The following is a 17937-nucleotide window of genomic DNA, read 5'->3' on the forward strand; positions in this document are numbered from 1 at the left end:
ACCCAGGGAACAACTGCAGCAAATCCCAGGGGAAACTGCACCTAAAGCCAAGGAAAAACTGCTTCCAAACCCAAGGAAAAACTGCTTCCAAACCCAAGGAAATCTGGCATTTAGGGCAAAATCAGGGAGAGGAGAGGGCTGGGTGAGTGCAGCCTGTCCTCACTCTCCACAGAGCCCCCTTTGCCCTCCTGGACACACAGGCTGGGAGGGAGGAACCAGAACATTCTCCAAGCCCAGAGCTGGGGAGGGAACAGCAGCTGAGGCTCCTCAGGGCCATCCCAGCTCCCTCAGCAGCACCTTCTCCCCGTGTGGTCTCCCTGCGGTAAATCTTCCTTTGGAGATATTAAAAGAATGCAATTATTTCCCAGAAGAGCCAAAACAAAGGCGCTTGCCCGGCTCTGGCCTGGGTGAGGACACCCTGGATCGATGGCAGAGGGAGATAACTGCGGGATTACTCACCCAAACCTGGATTTTCCCACCGCTCCAGGCAAGCTCTGGCAGAGCAGGGGGTCCCAAATGCCTGCCAGGGATGATTTAAACCCTGGCTCCTCTCTGCGGGTTTTGGAGGTGACACAGAGTGACACAGAGTGACACAGGGCTGTCAGGACAGAGCCAGGCGGGTGGCACTGTCCCCTGGCTGGTTTTGTCACCGAGGTGAGGTTACAGGGTGACCTTTTGAGGAGAGGTGTCCCTCAGGGAAGGTGGGACCACAAAGTCATGGGCACAGCCTTGTACCAAACTGCTCCCCACGGCTGTCACCTGTCCCAGACACATTAAATGTCATTTTGGTACCATTGAGCCTGTTCAAGCACACTGCCACATGCATTAAATGTCATTTTGGTACCATTGAGCCCCTCTCCGTGGCTGTCACTTGTCCCAGTGTGGTGCCACATGCATTAAATGTGATTTTGGTACAACTGGGCCACTCTCTGTGGCTGTGACTGGTACCAGCAATGTCCCACATGCATTAATGTCATTTTTATACCATTGGGCCAATCTCCATGGCTGTGACCAGCACCAATGCGGTCCCACACACACTAAATGTGATTTTGGTACAACTGGGCCACTCTCCATGGCTGTCACCTGTCCCAGCACTGTCCCACATGCATTAAATGTCATTTTGGTACAACTGGGCCACTCTCTATGGATGTGACCAGTACCAATGCAGTCCCACATGCATTAAATGTCATTTTGGGACCATTGGGCCACTCTCCATGGCCATCATCTGTCCCAGCATGGTCCCACACGCATCAAATATAATTTTGGTACCATTGGGCCACCGTCCATGGCTGTCACCTGTTCCAGCACTGTCCCACACACATTAAATGTCACTTTGGCACAATTGAGCCACTCTCTGTGGCTGTGATCAGTACCAATGAGGTCCCACACACATTAAATGTGATTTTGGTACCTTTGGGCCACTAACCACGGCTGTCACCTGTCCCACACACATTAAATGTGATTTTGGTGCCAATGGGCCACTCTCTGCGGCTGTCACCTGTCCCAGCGCTGTCCCACACACATTAAATGTGATTTTGGTGCCAATGGGCCACTCTCCGTGGCTGTCACCTGTCCCAGCACACTGCCACACGCATTAAATGTCATTTTGGTAAAATTGGGCCACTCTCCATGGCTGTCACCTGTCCCAGCATGGTCCCACATGCATTAAATGTCATTTTGGTAAAATTGGGCCACTCTCTGTGGCTGTCACCCGTCCTAGCACAGTGCCACACGCATTAAATGTCATTTTGGTAAAATTGGGCCACTCTCTGTGGCTGTCACCTGTCCCAGGGCTGTCCCACGCACATTAAATGTCATTTTGGTACAACGAAGACACCCAGGTCCCTTCCCCTGCCACTGTCACTGTTTTTTTTGGCCACTTCAGTTCCTCACAGGGACGAGCAGCTCCGGGCTGCTCCTTCCCACCTCCAGCCTCTCCCCCAGCTCAACAAACCAGGCACAAATCTCTCTCTCTCTGCTCATTCCAAAAACAGCCCGCGACATCCGAAGACGATCCCCGAGCCGCAGCAATGGCGATAACGAATTGCGATAATGGATCGTGATAAAGAACGGCGATAATGAGCGGCGCTAATGAATTGTGGCCATGAATTATTCACACCGAGCAGCAACAGGAGCCGTTTCCAAGGGCCACGGGGGAAGATGAACACGGCGGGGAGGAGGAGCTGAACCCGAGTGCGGCAATTTCAGCCTCAAAGCAAACAGGATCCTGTCCGGGCCAGCCAAGGGATGGCACCGGCCCGAGGGGAAAATGTCACTGTCGCCGTCGTGGGATTGTTAAAAATAGCTTAGGAACGGTTGTAAAATAGTCGATAATTGTTATTGAGCGCTGTTAGTTGGGTTATTATATTGTAAAAGGGGTTTAAAGGGTGGTTAGAAGAAATTACACATAAGCGAAGGTTTTCACACCATCCCCAGAGGCTTTTAAACCTTTTCCAGAGCATTTCCCAGCTTCTCCAGGAGTTTTCCCAGTTTTTCCAGAGCCCCAGCGAAACGGGCTGAGCTGTAATGGCCAATCAAGGCCTGAAACCTTCATGCAAATGAAGGATCCAAACAGAAACCAATCCAGAGGGACAAAAAACAGGATAAAAAGGGACATCTGAGCCAGGGAAGCTGTGCCCTTCCCCTGGGACATGGGGACATCGCTGCTGCTGCATCCTCGGCCCAGTGCCCCTTGCTTTGGGCCTTTCTTTTTATTGTAATAAATGCTGAAATCACTTTTAGCACCATTGTTTTAGACCTTTCTTTTTATTAGAATAAATGCTGAAATCACTTATAATAAATAAATAAATAAATGCTGAAATAACTTTTAGTACCCCTTGGTTTAGGCCTTTCATTTTATTAGAATAAATGCCGAGATCACTTTTAATAAATAAAATTAATAAATAAATATTGAAATCACTTTTAGCACCGTTGTTTTAGACCTTTCTTTTCGTTAGAATAAATGCTGAAATCACTTTCCATAAATGAAATAAATAAATAAATAAATGGTGAAACAACTTTTAGCACCCCTTTCTTTGGGCCTTCCTTCTTATTAGAATAAATGTTGAAATCACTTTTAATAAATGAAATAAATAAATAAATGCTGAAATCACTTTTAATAAATAAAATAAATAAATAAATGCTGAAATCACTTTTAGTACCAGGAGTCTGGTCCCGTTTTTAACAGGATCTCTCCGGCCCCGTGTTTGGGGTCCCGGTGGATTTCTCGGGATGCCTTTCCCGAGGATTCCCCGCATTGTGCAAAGGCCCCACGGAGTTTCTGTTTCCAGCAGATAAATTCCTCCCAGAATCCAGAGGATTCTGTGCTGCTGTGGGAGGGAGGGAGGCTGGGGGATGTTTTTTTCCTCAGGAAGCCTTTCCCATTTTCATGGAAATGCCAAGGGACGCGGAGGGAGCCCGCTGGAATCCGCTGATAAGGATCCCCCATTGTGGCAGCGCCCACCGCTTTCTGCTTTCTCCGCTGGGGAAATCCACCGAAATTCCCCTGGAAATCCCAAACTGGGCTTGTCCCGTGGCCCCACTCTGTGTCCACTAAAACCAACCCGAAATCCAGCCAGGAATTTGGCTCCGTGTCAGAGAAACCTGCTCCGAGCACAGCTTGGTGCTCGGTCACAGCGCTGTCTCGGAGACCTCCCACAGGGAAAGGAAGAGTCATTAAAATGCCAGAGACAACAAAAAGCTGAATGCTCACCCCTCCTTCGTGGCCCTGAGCCCCAGCATTCCTCACCTGCTGCCGGGGATGCTCAGGCAGGTGTGGAACCCATTTTCCCTCTGAAAACCCCGGAGAAAGCCGGGAATGCTCTGATCCTCCCCATCCATCAGCAGGAGAAGGGAAACTCATCAGCGCCAATGGGAGCCTGTGGAAAAGTCATTTATGGCCTTTCAGGGATGGTGAGAGCAGCAGAGGCCACCCCAGGAGTGCAGCTGGGGGTTCCATCTGTCCGTCCATCCATCATCCATCCGTCCATCCATGGATCCATCCCTCCATCCATCCATCATTGATCCATGGATCCATCCATCGTCCATCTATGGATCCATGCGTGGATTCATCCATCCAGGGATCCATCCATCATCCATCCATCCATCCATCCATCCATCCATCCATCCATCCATCCATCCCTCATCCATCCATCCATCCATCCATCCATCCATCCATCCATCCATCCATCCATCATTGATCCATGGATCCATCCATCATCCATCCATCCATCCATCCATCCATCCATCCATCCATCCATCCATCCATCCACCCATCCATCCATCCCTCATCCATCCATCCATCCATTCCTCCATCCATCCATGGATCCCTCCATCCCAATTTTTTCACAAATCCACCCCTCCAAGGCTCCCTTTACCACAGATCCACCCCCCAGGTGTCCCTGTCACCCTCCTGGGCACTGGGGGTGTCACAGCACATGGGGCTGCAGAAACCCCGAGGCATTTTGAGGAAAAAGAAGAAAAATTCCGCTCAAAAATAACCCATAAAAAACCCACCAAAAGCCCACAGAAACCCACAAAAAAAGCTGGAGCTTTTATTTTCCAAGCAGGAAGCGTCTGTCTCTCAGGATGGTGACTCCACATCCGCTCCAGCGCCAGCACATTCCCAGGAATGGGAACAGCCGGGGGTGACTCTGCTGCTGGTGGCCCCACAGGGTTGGGGACATCCCAGGGATGAGGATGGCAGCGACAGAGGTGATCCCAGAGCTCAATTCCCAGCTCTCCAGAGAGGAATTCCCAGCTGAAGCTGGAGCAGCTCTCCCACAAGCCCGCATCGGGCTCCTTTTGGGAGCTGCCACCACAAACTGACCCCAAAAAGCAGCACTGACCCCAAAAAGCAGTGCTGACCCCCAAAAATATTGTCCCCACCAGCCAGGGCCAGCCCAGCCGCGTGTCCTGAGCCCATGGCAAGGTGCAGGAATCATTTCTGCTCCACCCCATCCTTTGGAGGCTGCTCCTTGAGGAAGTTTCCTGTTTGAACAGACAGAGTCTGCTCGGGGACGATAAATGAGGATTTTTGGCAGCAGGGCCAGCTCAGCCCTCAGCCTCTGTGCTGGAGCAGCCACCAGGGCTGAAAAGCCTCTCAGTAAACTCCGAGCATGGGGAGTTCAGGCGAGGACACGGCCGGGGCCGCTCCGGGATTTTTTTGTCGCTGGAAAATCCAAATGCTCGGCTGGGTTGGGATAAAGGAGGGGGCGCGGAGGGTCCTGGGGGCACAGGGACCATCCCAGGGCTTCCTGCAGCCCCCCAGGGCCAGGCTGGTGACAAAACCAACATTCATCCAGGGAAAGGAGCTCCAGGGCACTCTCATCCCAAGGGATTCACTGCAGAGCTCGGGGAGCTGCAGCCCTGGAGGCATTTCCTGGGCAGCAGCATCAGGGACTCTTCCGACCCAAATCCAGCCCTGTCCCAACTCCTGGACCCAAACCCAGCCCTGTCCCAGCTCCTGGATCCAAATCCAGCCCTGTCCCAGCTCCTGGACCCAAACCCAGCCCTGTCCCAGCTCCTGGAAGGTGTTTGGGTTCCTCGGGGGTGTCTTTCTACGGGAATAAGATACTGGAGGAGACGCACAGCACCCAGGTTATTTGTTGGATCTTGCAGCACCTGAAATGGGATTTTCGAGCTGCCCCGGTCCAGCGCCACCCGGGCAGGGCAGCCCAGGACAGCGGCAGCGCTGCCGGAGGCGCTGCTGCAGCCGCAGCTCGGCCCAGGGGTGCCATCTGCTGTTCACAGCGCTGGGAGGAGACCTGGGGCTCACCCAGCCCAAACCAAACCACCCGAACCCGCTCAGATCCTCAAGGATGCCATCTGCTGTTGACAGCTCTGGGAGGAGCCCAAACCCAACCACCCAAACCCGCTGAAATCCTCAAACCCGCCCTGCACGCACAGCCAGGAGCGCCCGAGCCACCCGAGCTGGGCTCAGGTCAAATCTCCGGCAGCTCTTGTGCCAAACCCAGGGAGGCCGTGTCCTGCTGGATCCCATTTCCCTGCAGGAGCATCCCGGGAAAGGGCAGGGATGAGGCCATCCCCACCTGGCACCCGGCAAAGGCGGAGGCTGTGCCAGTTCTGTGCCAATGCTGTGCCAGTTCTGTGCCAGTTCTGTGCCAGTCCTGTGCCAATCCTGTGCTAATCCTGTGCCAATCCTGTGCCAGTCCTGTGCCAGTTCTGTGCCAGTTCTGTGCCAATCCTGTGCCAATCCTGTGCCAGTCCTGTGCCAATCCTGTGCCAGTCTTGTGCCAGTTCTGTGCCAATCCTGTGCCAGTCCTGTGCCAGTCCTGTGCCAATCCTGTGCCAGTCCTGTGCCAGTCCTGTGCCAGCCCTGTGCCAGCAGAGAGGAGCCAGAGCAGAATTCACCCTCGGGAGCAGCCCCTGGCCCCAGCTCCTGCTGGAATCCCAAGGATCAGCCACGGACGGGATTGCAGGGGAAGGCAGAGAGCGATCCCGGATCCTGCTGCAGGTTGGGAGTTTCCTCTGGGAGAAAATCCATAGGGAAGCACTTGCAGATCCCAGGATGGAGGAGGACACCACCACTGTCCCCCCTGAGCCACCACTGACCCCTCTGGGGAGCCCCAGTGTCACCTGTGACCAGGATGGCTGCAAGGACACAATTCCCACACAGGGATCTCCAGACTCCTTCCCGTGGGGAGCAGCTCCTCCAGCTGGGTGTCCCCACGGAGATGTGAGGAGCAGTTCCTTGAACTGGGTGTCCCCACGGAGATGTGAGGAGCAGTTCCACCCCCATGGAGATGTCGGGAGCAGTTCCTCAGGCTGATGTCCTCATGGAGCTGTGACAATGACAGGAGGGGACCCCTGGCCAGTGTGGGGGTTCCTCATGGACAGCAGTGCCAGGAAGGGAGGCACCAGAATCCCTGGATGTGCTTCTGGAGGAGCTGCCAGCACTGTTGGATGCATCTGTCCCAGTCCTGGGAGCTTCCAGTGCTGTCCCCAATGCCACCACTGGGGACAGGCAGAGGCAGGGCCCTGCTCCAGGTGGGATTCTCCTCCAGGTGGTCTCAGATCAGGAGTCAGAGAGGCACAGGAACCTGTTCCAGGTGGGATTCTCCTCCAGATGAGTTCCAATCAGGAATCAGACAGGCACAGGGATCTGCTCTAGGTGGAATCCCCCCTCAGATGGGTTCCAGTCAGGAATGAGAGAGGCACAGGGCCCTGTTCCGGGTGGGATCCCCACTCAGGTGTGCTCAGATCAGGAGTCAGAGAGGCACAGGGCCCTGTTCCGGGTGGGATCCCCACTCAGGTGTGCTCGGATCAGGAGTCAGAGAGGCACAGGGCCCTGTTCTGGGTGGGATCCCCACTCAGGTGTGCTCGGATCAGGAGTCAGAGAGGCACAGGGCCCTGTTCTGGGTGGGATCCCCACTCAGGTGTGCTCAGATCAGGAGTCAGAGAGGCACAGGGCCCTGTTCCAGGTGGGATCCCCACTCAGGTGTGCTCGGATCAGGAGTCAGAGAGGCACAGGGCCCTGTTCCAGGTGGGATCCCCACTCAGGTGTGCTCGGATCAGGAGTCAGAGAGGCACAGGGCCCTGTTCTGGGTGGGATCCCCACTCAGGTGTGCTCGGATCAGGAGTCAGAGAGGCACAGGGCCTCCACGGCCGTGCTGAGCCCCTGGCTGACGCCCCCCACGGCCAGCAGGCAGTCCCTCAGCACGATGCTGGAGCAGGCGCAGCGCGGCGTGGGCATGGGGGGCAGGCTCTCCCACTTGTTCTTCTCGGGGTGGAAAGCCTCTGCCGACTCCAGCACGCTCGGCTGATTCCCTGGAAGCACAAAAGGAGGCGCTGGATGATCTGGGAAGCACCATCGAGCTTCTCTTGGCTGCTCTGACCACATCCCCTTATGGGGTTTGTTTTCCCTGCTCCCTCCCACCAGCCAGCACCGGGATTTCTCCTTTTTTTGGGGGGGTGACAACAATTCCAAGACCTTTTTAAAGGGTTCCCAGAGTCCCAGAGCCTCACCCAGGCCCCCAGCCACCACAACTCTGCCTCGCAGGTAGCCGGCCACGAAGTCTGCTCGCCTTTTCTTCAGGTAGCAGGAGCGCTCCATCTTCATCCACCCACCTGGAAGGACAGGACACGCCGGGGCTGGGGGATCACCCACCCCTGGAAAGGCACCCACCCCCTCTGAGCCCCTGCCTCTGGAAGGGCAGTTTGGCTGCGTCACCTTGGGGTGATAAAACCCCATGGGGTGGTTGGGTTTGGCCCCTGTTATCCCACTGTTGGATCCAGCTGCCTTGGGATTGAGGTTTTCCCATTGCACTCAGTAATCCTGACTGGAAATCGTCCTCTAAGCTGAGCTCAAGGCAGCAGCAGATGGGGGCTCTGTGCTCTGCAAGGGTGGCAGAGCCCCAAACCCAGCCCTGTGTGACCCCAAACCCCAAACCCAGCCCTGTGTCCTCAAACCCAGCCCTGTGTGACCCCAACCCAGCCCTGTGTGACCCCCAAACCCATCCCTGTGTTTCCCCAGACCCAGCCCTGTGTGCCCCAAACCCCAAACCCAGTCCTGTGTGTTCCCAAACCCCAAACCCAGCTCTGTATGACCCCAAACCCCAAACTCATCCCTGTGACCCCAAACCCCAAACTCATCCCTGTGACCCCAAGCCCAGCTCTGGGACCCCAAACCCCAAACCCAGCCCTGTGTCCCCAAACCCAGCCCTGTGTCCCCAAACCCAGCCCTGTGTGACCCCAAACACAACCCTATGTGCCCCAAACCCAGTTCTTTGTGACCCTAAACCCTAAACCCATCCCTGTGTCCCCAAACCCCAGACCCAGCCCTGTGTGTCCCCAAACCCCTCGGGAAGGTCCATGGCCGGTCCAGCTCCCACCTTGCTCCAGGTCGAAGACGTCCACGGTCCTCATGAACTTGGGCTGCCGGTAGAGCCGGCCCTGGCGCAGCCCCCCGAGGCTGAAGAGCTTCTCCTCGGTGGGCACGAAGCTGGAGAAGGCTCTTTTGGTGGGAATGTTGGGGAACCTGCTCCAGGAGCGCGTGTCCGTGTCGAAAACCTCGAAGGCGTTGACGGCGTACTTGGATTGCCTTCCCCCTGGGGAGGAGAGGGAATTGGGACGGAAGGGAAATTGAAATGGAGGAGGAGTTGGAGAGGAGAGGGAATTGAAATGGAGAGGGAATTGAAATGGAGAGGGAAGTGGAAAGAAGAGGGAATTGGAAAGGAGAGGGAATAGGAAAGGAGAGGGAATTGAAATGGAGAGGGAATTGAATTGGAGGGAATTGAAATGGAGAGGGAGTTGAAAAGGAGATGGAATTGCAAAGGAGAGGGTATTGAAGTGTAGAGGGAATTGGAATGGAAGGAAGTGGAAAGAGAGGGAGTTGAAATGGAGAAGGAATTGAAATGGGGAGGGAATTGGAAAGGAGAGGGAATTGGAGGAAGAGAAAGGATGCAAAAGGAAGCAAATGGAAAAAAGTGAAGGAGAAGGAAGGACAAGGAAGAAAAAGGAACAAAAATTAAGGAAAAGGAAGGAGAAAGGAAGGAAAAGGAAGGAAGAGGAAAGGGAAGGATGGAGAAGAAAAGGGAAGAGAAAGGAAGAAAAAGGAAAGAGAAGAAGGAGAAAGGATGGAGAAGGAAGGGGAAGCAGGAGAGGAGGAGGCAGGGCTGCTCCTTACCCAGCACGTAGATCTTGGTGCCCCTCAGGATGGAGGTGGCCGCGTAGCGGGGGGTGGGCATGGCAGCCAGGGACACCCAGATGTCCTTGAGCACATCATAGTGCTGCAGGAAGTTGTGGGGCCGCAGGTCCGAGCCCATCCCGCCTGCTGCGTACACCCTGTAGTCTGGATGGGGCAAAAAACCCCCAAATCCCATGAAATTATTGGGATAATAAATTATTGTAGGGAAGCACGAGAAATCCCCCTCCCCTGCTGTGTTAACCTGTGATCTGGATGGGAAACACTTGCCTTTGGCTGCCTCTGAGATGCCCATGGCCACCTCGTGGAAGCTTTCCACAATTTATTCTTCTTCTTCTATATCAAAACCTGCTTCCACCTCTACTCCACCCTCAGCTTCTGCATTCAGAGACCTTCCTGCCATCTGCGAAACTTCCTTCCCAAACTTTCCCTCTTTCCCACACTTGCCTTTGGCCGCCACCGCGATGCCCATGGCCGCCTCACGGAGTGAGCTGTGCCTCAGGGAAGCTTTCCACAATCCATTCTTCTATATCAAAACCTGCTTCCACCTCTATTCCACTCTCAAGTTCTACATTCAGAGACCTTCCTTCCATCTGTGAAACTTCCCAAACTTTCCCATCTTTCCAACTTCCCAACACTTGCCTTTGGCCACCACCGAGATGCCCATGGCCACCTCAGGTAAGCTTTCCACAATCTATTATTCTTCTATATCAAAATCTCCTTCCATCTCTATTCCTCCCTCAACTTCTACATTCTGAGACCTTCCTGCCACCTGTGAAACATCCCAAACTTTCCCTCTTTCCCACACTTGCCTTTGGCCACCACCGCGATGCCCATGGCCGCCTCACGGAGCGGGCTGCGCTTTGGGGAAGCTTTCCACGATCCATTATTGTATATCAAAACCTGCTTCCACCCCTATTCCACCCTCAGGCTCTACATTCTGAGACCTTCCTGCCACCTGTGAAACCTCCCAAACTTTCCCTCTTTCCCACACTTGCCTTTGGCCGCCACCGAGATGCCCATGGCGGCCTCGCGGAGCGAGCTGCGCTTCCTCCAGCGCCCCTCGTCCGTGTTGTACATCTCCACCACCTTCAGCGGCAGCTGGTTGGCGCCCACGCCGCCGATCACCATGATCCTCTTGCCCAGCACGGTGACGGCCACGCCGGCCCTGGCCGTGGGCATGGCGGGCAGCGCTGCCCACTGGTCGGCCTCGGGCGAGTAGACCTCGAAGGAGTCCACGGCGACGCCGTTGTCGTCGCAGCCGCCCACGGCGAACACCTGCCCGCCCGCCTCCACCAGCGTGGAGTAAACCCTGCGGCTGGGCAGCGGCGCCAGGGACTTCCACTGGAAGTCCTTGGTGTTGGGCAGCTCCATGGTGGCCGCCGGGAAGGGGTTGGTGCTGGGAAAAAAGAGAATTCCGGAATTGTTGAGGGTGGAGAAGTTCGCCAGGATCGGCCAAGTTCTGCCACTGAGTGCCACCTCCAGGAATTCCTTGGACACCCCCAAACCCCCCTGGGCAGCCCTTCCAGCCCTTTCCAGGAGGAAATTCCTGCTGGTGTCCAACCTGAGCCTCCCCAGCCCAGCCTGAGGCCGTTCCCTCTCCTCCTGTCCCTGTTCCCTGGGACAAGATCCCAAATCCCCCCGGCTGTCCCCTCCTGGCAGGAGTTGTGCAGAGCCAGAAATTCCCCCTGAGCCTCCTTTGCTCCAGGCTGAGCCCCTGCCCAGCTCCCTCAGGACTCTCCAAACCCTTTCCGAACTCCCTCAGGATTGTCCAAACCCTTCCCCAGCTCCCTCAGGACTCTCCAAACCCTTCCCCATCTCCATTCCCTTCCCTGGACACGCTCCAGCCCCAAAATGTTCCCCCTGAACTGAGGGAAAAATCCCAGAGTGCAAACCCCACCCTGGCAGGAGCAGAGCGGGACCAGAGCTGCCCTCCCACTGCCACCTGTCCCCTTGTGCCACCCCCAGAGCGCCACTCCCGCCTGTCCCCTGTGTCACCGCCACCTTTCAGCGCCTCTCCATCAATCCTGCGGCTCCAGAGCCGCCTCAGCAGCTCACGCAGAGACCGAGCCTAAAAATAAAACAAAACAAAAAGAGGTGGGAAAACAAAAGACAAAAAAAAAAGGAAAAAACAAAAAGCAAGCCAGGCGAGAAGGTTGGAGTCTGTTTGTTCTGCTGCTTCCCCGCCCCCAGGTGACTTCAAGCCAGGCTCTGCTCCCTCCGCGCCTGTTTTCCTGCCGGCTGGGGAACCTTTCCTGCTCTCACCCACCGGATTCCTCCTCCTCACCTTCCTCACATCCCCACCCTGAGGAATGCGAACCCCCGGCTCTGCAATCCCGGGGCGGAGAGCTGGGAACCCGCGGTCATTGCTCCATCTCCTCTCTCCTTCATTAAGCGCGATGCAGATGAGCTTAATTAGCGAGAGAGGGCGAAGGGAGAGGGACAAAAGCAGCGCTGGGAGGAAAATCCCTTCCCACCCTTCCCATCCAACCCCGAGCCTCCATAAAATCCGATTAATCCGAGCACGGCTGTTTGTTTTTATTATTATTTATCATCCCAAATAAATGTTCAGGAGCACACGAAACATAATTTACTGCATGAGGAATTAATAAATAAACGAAGAAATCCTGCTTGGGCTGCCAGCCTCCAGCAGCAGGAGCTGCTGTGGGCCCATCCACAATTCCCGGGGCAATTCCAGGAAATTCCCGGCTCCAGGGGGACAAAGGGACACGAAGCCACGATAAAAAGCAGCAGCAGCAGCACATCAAACCTCCCAGAATCCAGGGAAAAAGCAGCGAGCAGCAGCCCAGACTGCTCTGCCCTCCCTGAGCAGCATCCCCGGGATTTGTGCCCTGGCAGATCCGGGGTTCTGCTCCCTCGGATGATTGATTTCCTTTCCAGGTGAATTTTCATGGATAAACTCACCCTGGCCTGGTTAATTAGCAAAGCAGAGCCAGCTCCCGTTTCCAGGAGCTCGATGGATTTGCGTTCAGACGTTCCTGACCTCTAATCCTTCAAATCCAAACTGCTGGGATGAGACACAACCAGCACCAGCCCAGTGCCTGCCAGCAGCAGAACCTGCCTGGGGCCAGGCAATTTCTCCGTCCAAAACTCAGAAATAATTGCCTGAAATGGCCTAAAAATTCCTTTTCGACATCCCAGCAGGCAGAGAGCGCTTGGAGAGGGATGAGGAATTCTCCAGGCAGGTCCTCCATGGGAATAAAGGAGCAAAGAGCCGGGAATTCTGCTGGAATGCAAACCCCTGCCTGAATTCAGCTGCCTTGGCACACAAAGATTCTGCTCCTCTTCCCTCCCTTGCTATTTAAAGGAAATCAAGGTCAGGCTCACACCCTGAATTCCTGAATTCCTTCGCCTCCAGATCTCCAAAAATCACCTGGATTTCACCGAGAAGCGACACCAGCGCCGTGCTGGGATCTGGCAGAGTTTCCTGAGGCCAAATTCCCCTCCCAGACCCAGGGAATTATCGCCTCATCATCTCAGACTAATTGACATTGGAAATCCAAAGGAAGGAAATTGCGGAGCTGGGGCTGAGCCCTCTCCACTCCTTATCCCTGCAGGATGAAATTCCTTGATTCAAGGGTGGAAAGGATGAAATTCCTTGGTTTAAGGATAGAAAGGATTTAATTTCTTCGTTTAAGGATTGAAAGGATGAAATTCCCTGGTTTGAGAAACCCTCCGGGGTCTTTTCCAAGTGGATTTGGAGCATGGATGGGCAGGGGCAGCACCCCCAGAGAGGGGTCAGGGCTCCAGCGGGATTTCTCCCTGGATATTCCCTCCAAGGAAAACCCATCCCTCATTTTGGAGATCCCCTGGATGTGTGGCATTTATGGACCTGCAATATTTTGGGATTTATCAGAGCCGGGCAGGTGGAATTCCAAGGGATTCATGGGATGAACAGGGGGAGATGTCAGAGCAGCTCCTTCCCCTTCCCATCTCTTTTATCTCCAGGATTTGGAAGTTTTGCTGCCCCAGGGTCGAAATTCCAAGGGCTGGAACCCAAATCTGCTCCCATTTGGGAGCGGGGCAGAGCCAGGGTGATGCTCAGAGCCCCCAAACTCGCACCAGGAGCGGGTCAGACACACCCAGCCCCTCCTCAGCGGGGCACAGAAATCCACTGGGGAAACTTCGGGAAAAAGATTCCTCCTCTCCCCACCCGTGTCCCGAGGGAAAAGGGGCTGGGAACAGCCGGGTCCTGGTGCTTTTGCTCCAACCGCGGCAGCTGGGAATGAAAGGAACAGGCTCGGAATTATCAGCCGGGGATTCCTGACCTCCCCCCTCGCCATAGCAACAACCACCCGGAACACCACCACAACAACAACAACAACAACAACAACGAAACCTCACCGGATCCCCGCCTCTGCCTGGAAAAAAAAAACCGGCAAAAAGAGCAAAAAACCACTGGGATGAGAAGAGATTTCATTGTGTGGAGCAGAGCGGCGCTCTGAGCTGTTTTGTACCCCCCGATCCCGAGCATCCTTTGGGATGCGGGAGCGGCTGGGGCCGGTCTGGCCTCCCCCAGGCTTCACCCCTTCCCCCATCCCGGTCCCTCGGGAGCCTCTGCAGCCTCCTCCTGCCGGCTGCGATCTCCTGAGGGGAGGGACAGGGGCTGTGGAAGGAAATATTCCCCCACGGGAGCGCGTCAGGGGCGTCACAGCTCCGGGACGGGGGCAAAATCTGCTTCGTTTTTTGAAAGAGCCCAAATCAGCCTTCATTAAAAACCCTGAGTGGGCTGAAAGAACAGCAGAGCAAGGTGAGGTTTGCTCATGTCACAGCTGAGCTCAGGAGTTTGAATTTAATTTAAATAATGTAATTTCATTTAATTCAAGAGCAAGAACCCACCTGCAAGGGCAAAGGGGCTCCCTTCCCCACCCAGCTCCCACCAGGATCCTAAATCCCCTTCCTCACCCCCAAAAGCTCCCTGTGCCCCAGCAGCTGCTCTGCTGCACGGGTCAAACACAGAAAGGCGTTTCCAAGCCCTCAGGTCTCTCAGGTTGTGTTTCCAGAGCTCTTTTTTCTCTTTATTTCAGCTGCAGAGGGAATGGGGAGAGCTCGGGCCAGATCACAGCTGGGGGAGGTCACAGCGACCCCATCCCTGCCGGGCCTGGTCTGGGAGAAAGGCTGGAAAAAGGGATTGGGGATGCTGGGAGGAGAAAAGCTGAAAATGTGGAATTTTTGGGGAAAAAAGTACGGGAAAAACCCCATCCTTTTCCACAAAAAGTAAGGGGGGGGGGGGGGAAATTATCGTTCCCCACCCAATTTTTGGAAGGGAAACACAAACTCCAAGCTTTGTTTGTGGCTGTTCCTGGGGTCCCAAAGCATCCCCCCCCCCCAAAACGACCTCGAGTGAGGAATTCCCTTCCCTCCCTCCTTCCTTGCCCAGGGTTTCTCAGGAATACTCACAGCTCCGCTGGAGCATGGCTGGAAATGCTTCGGATTTTCCCAAATCCTCCGAGCATCCCCTTCCTCCCACTCCCCGCCGGGCTGCGAGCGGCGCCGGGAGCAGCCGGGGCTGGCAATTGCTGCGTGGGAAGAGAGAGGGGGAAAAAAAATAATAAAATAAATAAAATAAATCCGCGTAAATCCAGCGGCGCTGCTGTTCCCCCTCTGGAAGATGTAGGACACTCAGGGCGGGGAGGGTTTCCCCAGCTGGGCTCCTCCTCGGGGCTGTGCGTGCGAATTCCCGGCGTTCCCGATCCATCCCTGAGCCTTTTATGGCTCCCCACGCTCGCACAGGATGTTCTGGAACCGCCGCGCTCCCCGCCCTAAAGCGGCACCGGAGGAATCGCCCGGGGAATTTTGGCCAAAAAAAAATCGGGAAAGACGGAGCTGAGAGGAGGCAGAGATTGTCCGGGAAGGGATGGGTGGATCCCAGGGAAGAGCCCATCCCGTGGATGTCACCCCAAAATGGGGGAAATGGGCACGGCAAGGGCAGCTGGGGCGGCAGAACCCCAAAATTCTGCTCCTGCATCCCACAGGGAGCTCGGAGGAAAGGGATGTTGGAGCCTCTGGAGCTGATCCCCAAAATTCTGCTCCCTTCAGCTCCCACATCCCACAAGGAGCTTGGAGGAGTGGGGTGTGGGAGCCTTGGGAGCCAATTCCCAAAATTCTACTCCCCACATCCCACAGATTTGGAGGAATAGGACGTTGGAGCCTCTGGAGCTGCTTCCCAAAATTTCTTTCCCTGTATCCCAAAAGGAGCTCATGGGAGTGAGATGTTGGAGCCTTTGGAGCTGATTCCCAAAATTTATTCCCCTGCATCCTACAAGGAGCTCACAGGAGAGGGATTTTGGAGCCAATTCCCAAAATTCTGCTCTCAAAGCCCACAAGGAGCTTGGAGGAGCAGGATTTTGGAGCCCTTGGAGCTGATTCCCAAAATTTATTTCCCTGCTTGCCACAAGGAGCTCATGGGACTGAGATGTTGGAGCTTCTGGAGCCAATTCCCAAAATTTCTTTCCCTGTATCCCAAAAGGAGCTCATGGGAGTGAGATGTTGGAGCCTTTGGAGCTGATTCCCAAAATTTATTCCCCTGCATCCTACAAGGAGCTCACAGGAGAGGGATTTTGGAGCCAATTCCCAAAATTCTGCTCCCTGCAGCTCCCACGTCCCACAGGGAGCTTGGAGGAGAGGGATGTTGGAGCCCTTGGAGCTGATTCCCAAAATCCTGCTCCCAAATCCCACAAGGAGCTTGGAGGAGCAGGATTTTGGAGCCTTTGGAGCTGATTCCCAAAATTCTGCTCCCACATCCCACAAGGAGCTTGGAGGACTGGGATGTTGGAGCCAATTCCCAAAATTCTGCTCTCAAATCCCACAAGGAGCTTGGAGGAGCAGGATTTTGGAGCCCTTGGAGCTGATTCCCAAAATTTATTTCCCTGCTTGCCACAAGGAGCTCATGGGACTGAGATGTTGGAGCTTCTGGAGCCAATTCCCCAAATTTATTTCCCTGCATCCCACCAGGAGCTCAGAGCGGAGGAATGCTGAACCCTTTGGAGCTGATTCCCAAAATTCTGCTCCCACATCCCACAAGTTGCTCGGAGGACTGGGATGTTGGAGCCAATTCCCAAAACTCTGCTCTCACATCCCTCAAACTCACAGGAGTGGGATTTTGGACCCTTTGGAGCCAATTCCCAAAATTCTTCTCCCACAAGGAGCTCAGAGGAGCGGGATTTTGGATCCTTTGGAGCTGATTCCCAAAATTTCTCTCCCTGCATCCCACAAGGAGCTTGGAGGAAAGGGACGTTGGAGCCTCTGGGGCCAATTCCCAAAATTCTGCTCCTTGCATCCCACAAATTCAGAGGAGCAGGATTTTGGATCCTTTGGAGCTGATTCCCAAAATCCTGCTCCCACATCCCACAAGGAGCTCACAGGAGAGGGATTTTAGACCCTTTGGAGCCCATTCCCAAAATTTCTCTCCCTGCACCCCACAAGGAGCTCAGAGGAGCAGGATTTGGGAGCCTTTGGAGCCCATTCCCACCCTGCCACCCATCCCAGGATTTTGCTTCCCTGACCTGGTTCTCTCCAAAGCTGTTAAAATCATCTTTTTCTCCTCAAAGTGCTGCAGAATAACTTTGTGGAAAAATCTTTCAAGGATTTATTATTATTATTATTATTTTTGGTGCTGCTTCAAAAAAGCAGATTTTTTGTTTACCTCACCCTGCTTGGGAATGATAAAGGAAGTGTTGATGTTAAAGGGAAAAATAAATTATTAACAGTCCTGAAAATCGATGAAATCCCTGCAATTCCACATCTGTTTCCATGGGAACAGCAGGAGAGGTGCAGGAATTCCTGCAGATGACACCAGGGAGGTTTTAATTCCCGGCTTTAATTCCCTTTTTCTCACCTGTGGCACCTCAGGCTGAGCCAATTCCATCCCAAAATCATTCCTGGGATGGGAAAGGGGGAAAGAGCTGAAGGAGGAAGAAAAATGTGGGGGGAAATAGGAAAAATCAGCTGGGGAAATGGAGAAAAAGGGGCTTTGGTTGGTATTTTCTTCTTGAAGAAATAATAGTAATAATGATAATGATGATGCTAATATAAAGTAATTATTTTAATTAATCTAACAGCAATAATTTTAATAACAATCTAAAATAATATATTATATATAATTTTAATAATAATTTTTAAAAATAATGTTGTAGGTAAAGAGGGAAAATGGATTTTTTTTTGTGGCTAAAGAGGGAAAACAGGGATTTTGTTGTGCCAGCAAGGAGAAAAATACAGGGGATGGGAGATCCCTCATTTTTCCCAGCGATTTT

At 54.0% G+C, this 17937-nt stretch overlaps 1 protein-coding gene across 3 annotated transcripts; it reads right to left on the minus strand.

The window, feature by feature from the left end:
• Positions 1–2747: 2747 nt before the first annotated feature.
• Positions 2748–15371, minus strand: KLHDC8A (kelch domain containing 8A). 3 transcript variants are annotated; one of them, XM_066565119.1, is made up of 7 exons: positions 15086–15363; positions 11669–11735; positions 10663–11063; positions 9647–9811; positions 8853–9068; positions 7987–8088; positions 2748–7788 (listed from the first exon to the last, which is right to left on the minus strand). In XM_066565119.1, the coding sequence occupies exons 3-7, from the start codon at positions 11036–11038 to the stop codon at positions 7595–7597; spliced, it is 1053 nt and encodes a 350-aa protein (XP_066421216.1). In that variant the 5' UTR covers positions 11039–11063; positions 11669–11735; positions 15086–15363; the 3' UTR covers positions 2748–7594. The 3 variants fall into 3 exon arrangements, with proteins under 3 accessions (XP_066421216.1, XP_066421214.1, XP_066421215.1); XM_066565117.1 differs by lacking the exon at positions 2748–7788 and having other exon boundaries at positions 7990–8088; positions 8853–9811; positions 15086–15371; XM_066565118.1 differs by lacking the exons at positions 2748–7788; positions 11669–11735; positions 15086–15363 and having other exon boundaries at positions 7990–8088; positions 8853–9811; positions 10663–11115.
• Positions 15372–17937: the final 2566 nt, after the last annotated feature.

Source organism: Molothrus aeneus, chromosome 24 (assembly GCF_037042795.1).
Source record: "Molothrus aeneus isolate 106 chromosome 24, BPBGC_Maene_1.0, whole genome shotgun sequence".
NCBI classification, from domain to species: Eukaryota; Metazoa; Chordata; class Aves; order Passeriformes; family Icteridae; genus Molothrus; species Molothrus aeneus.

Bases quoted from the DNA above. Each gene is read 5' to 3' on its own strand.
- KLHDC8A (XM_066565117.1), bottom strand. From the start codon at position 11,038: ATGGAGCTGCCCAACACCAAGGACTTCCAGTGGAAGTCCCTGGCGCCG. The intron at 9,812-10,662 runs GCAAGTGTGGGA...TGCCCCATCCAG, and splicing joins CATCTCGGTGGCGGCCAAAG to ACTACAGGGTGTACGCAGCA.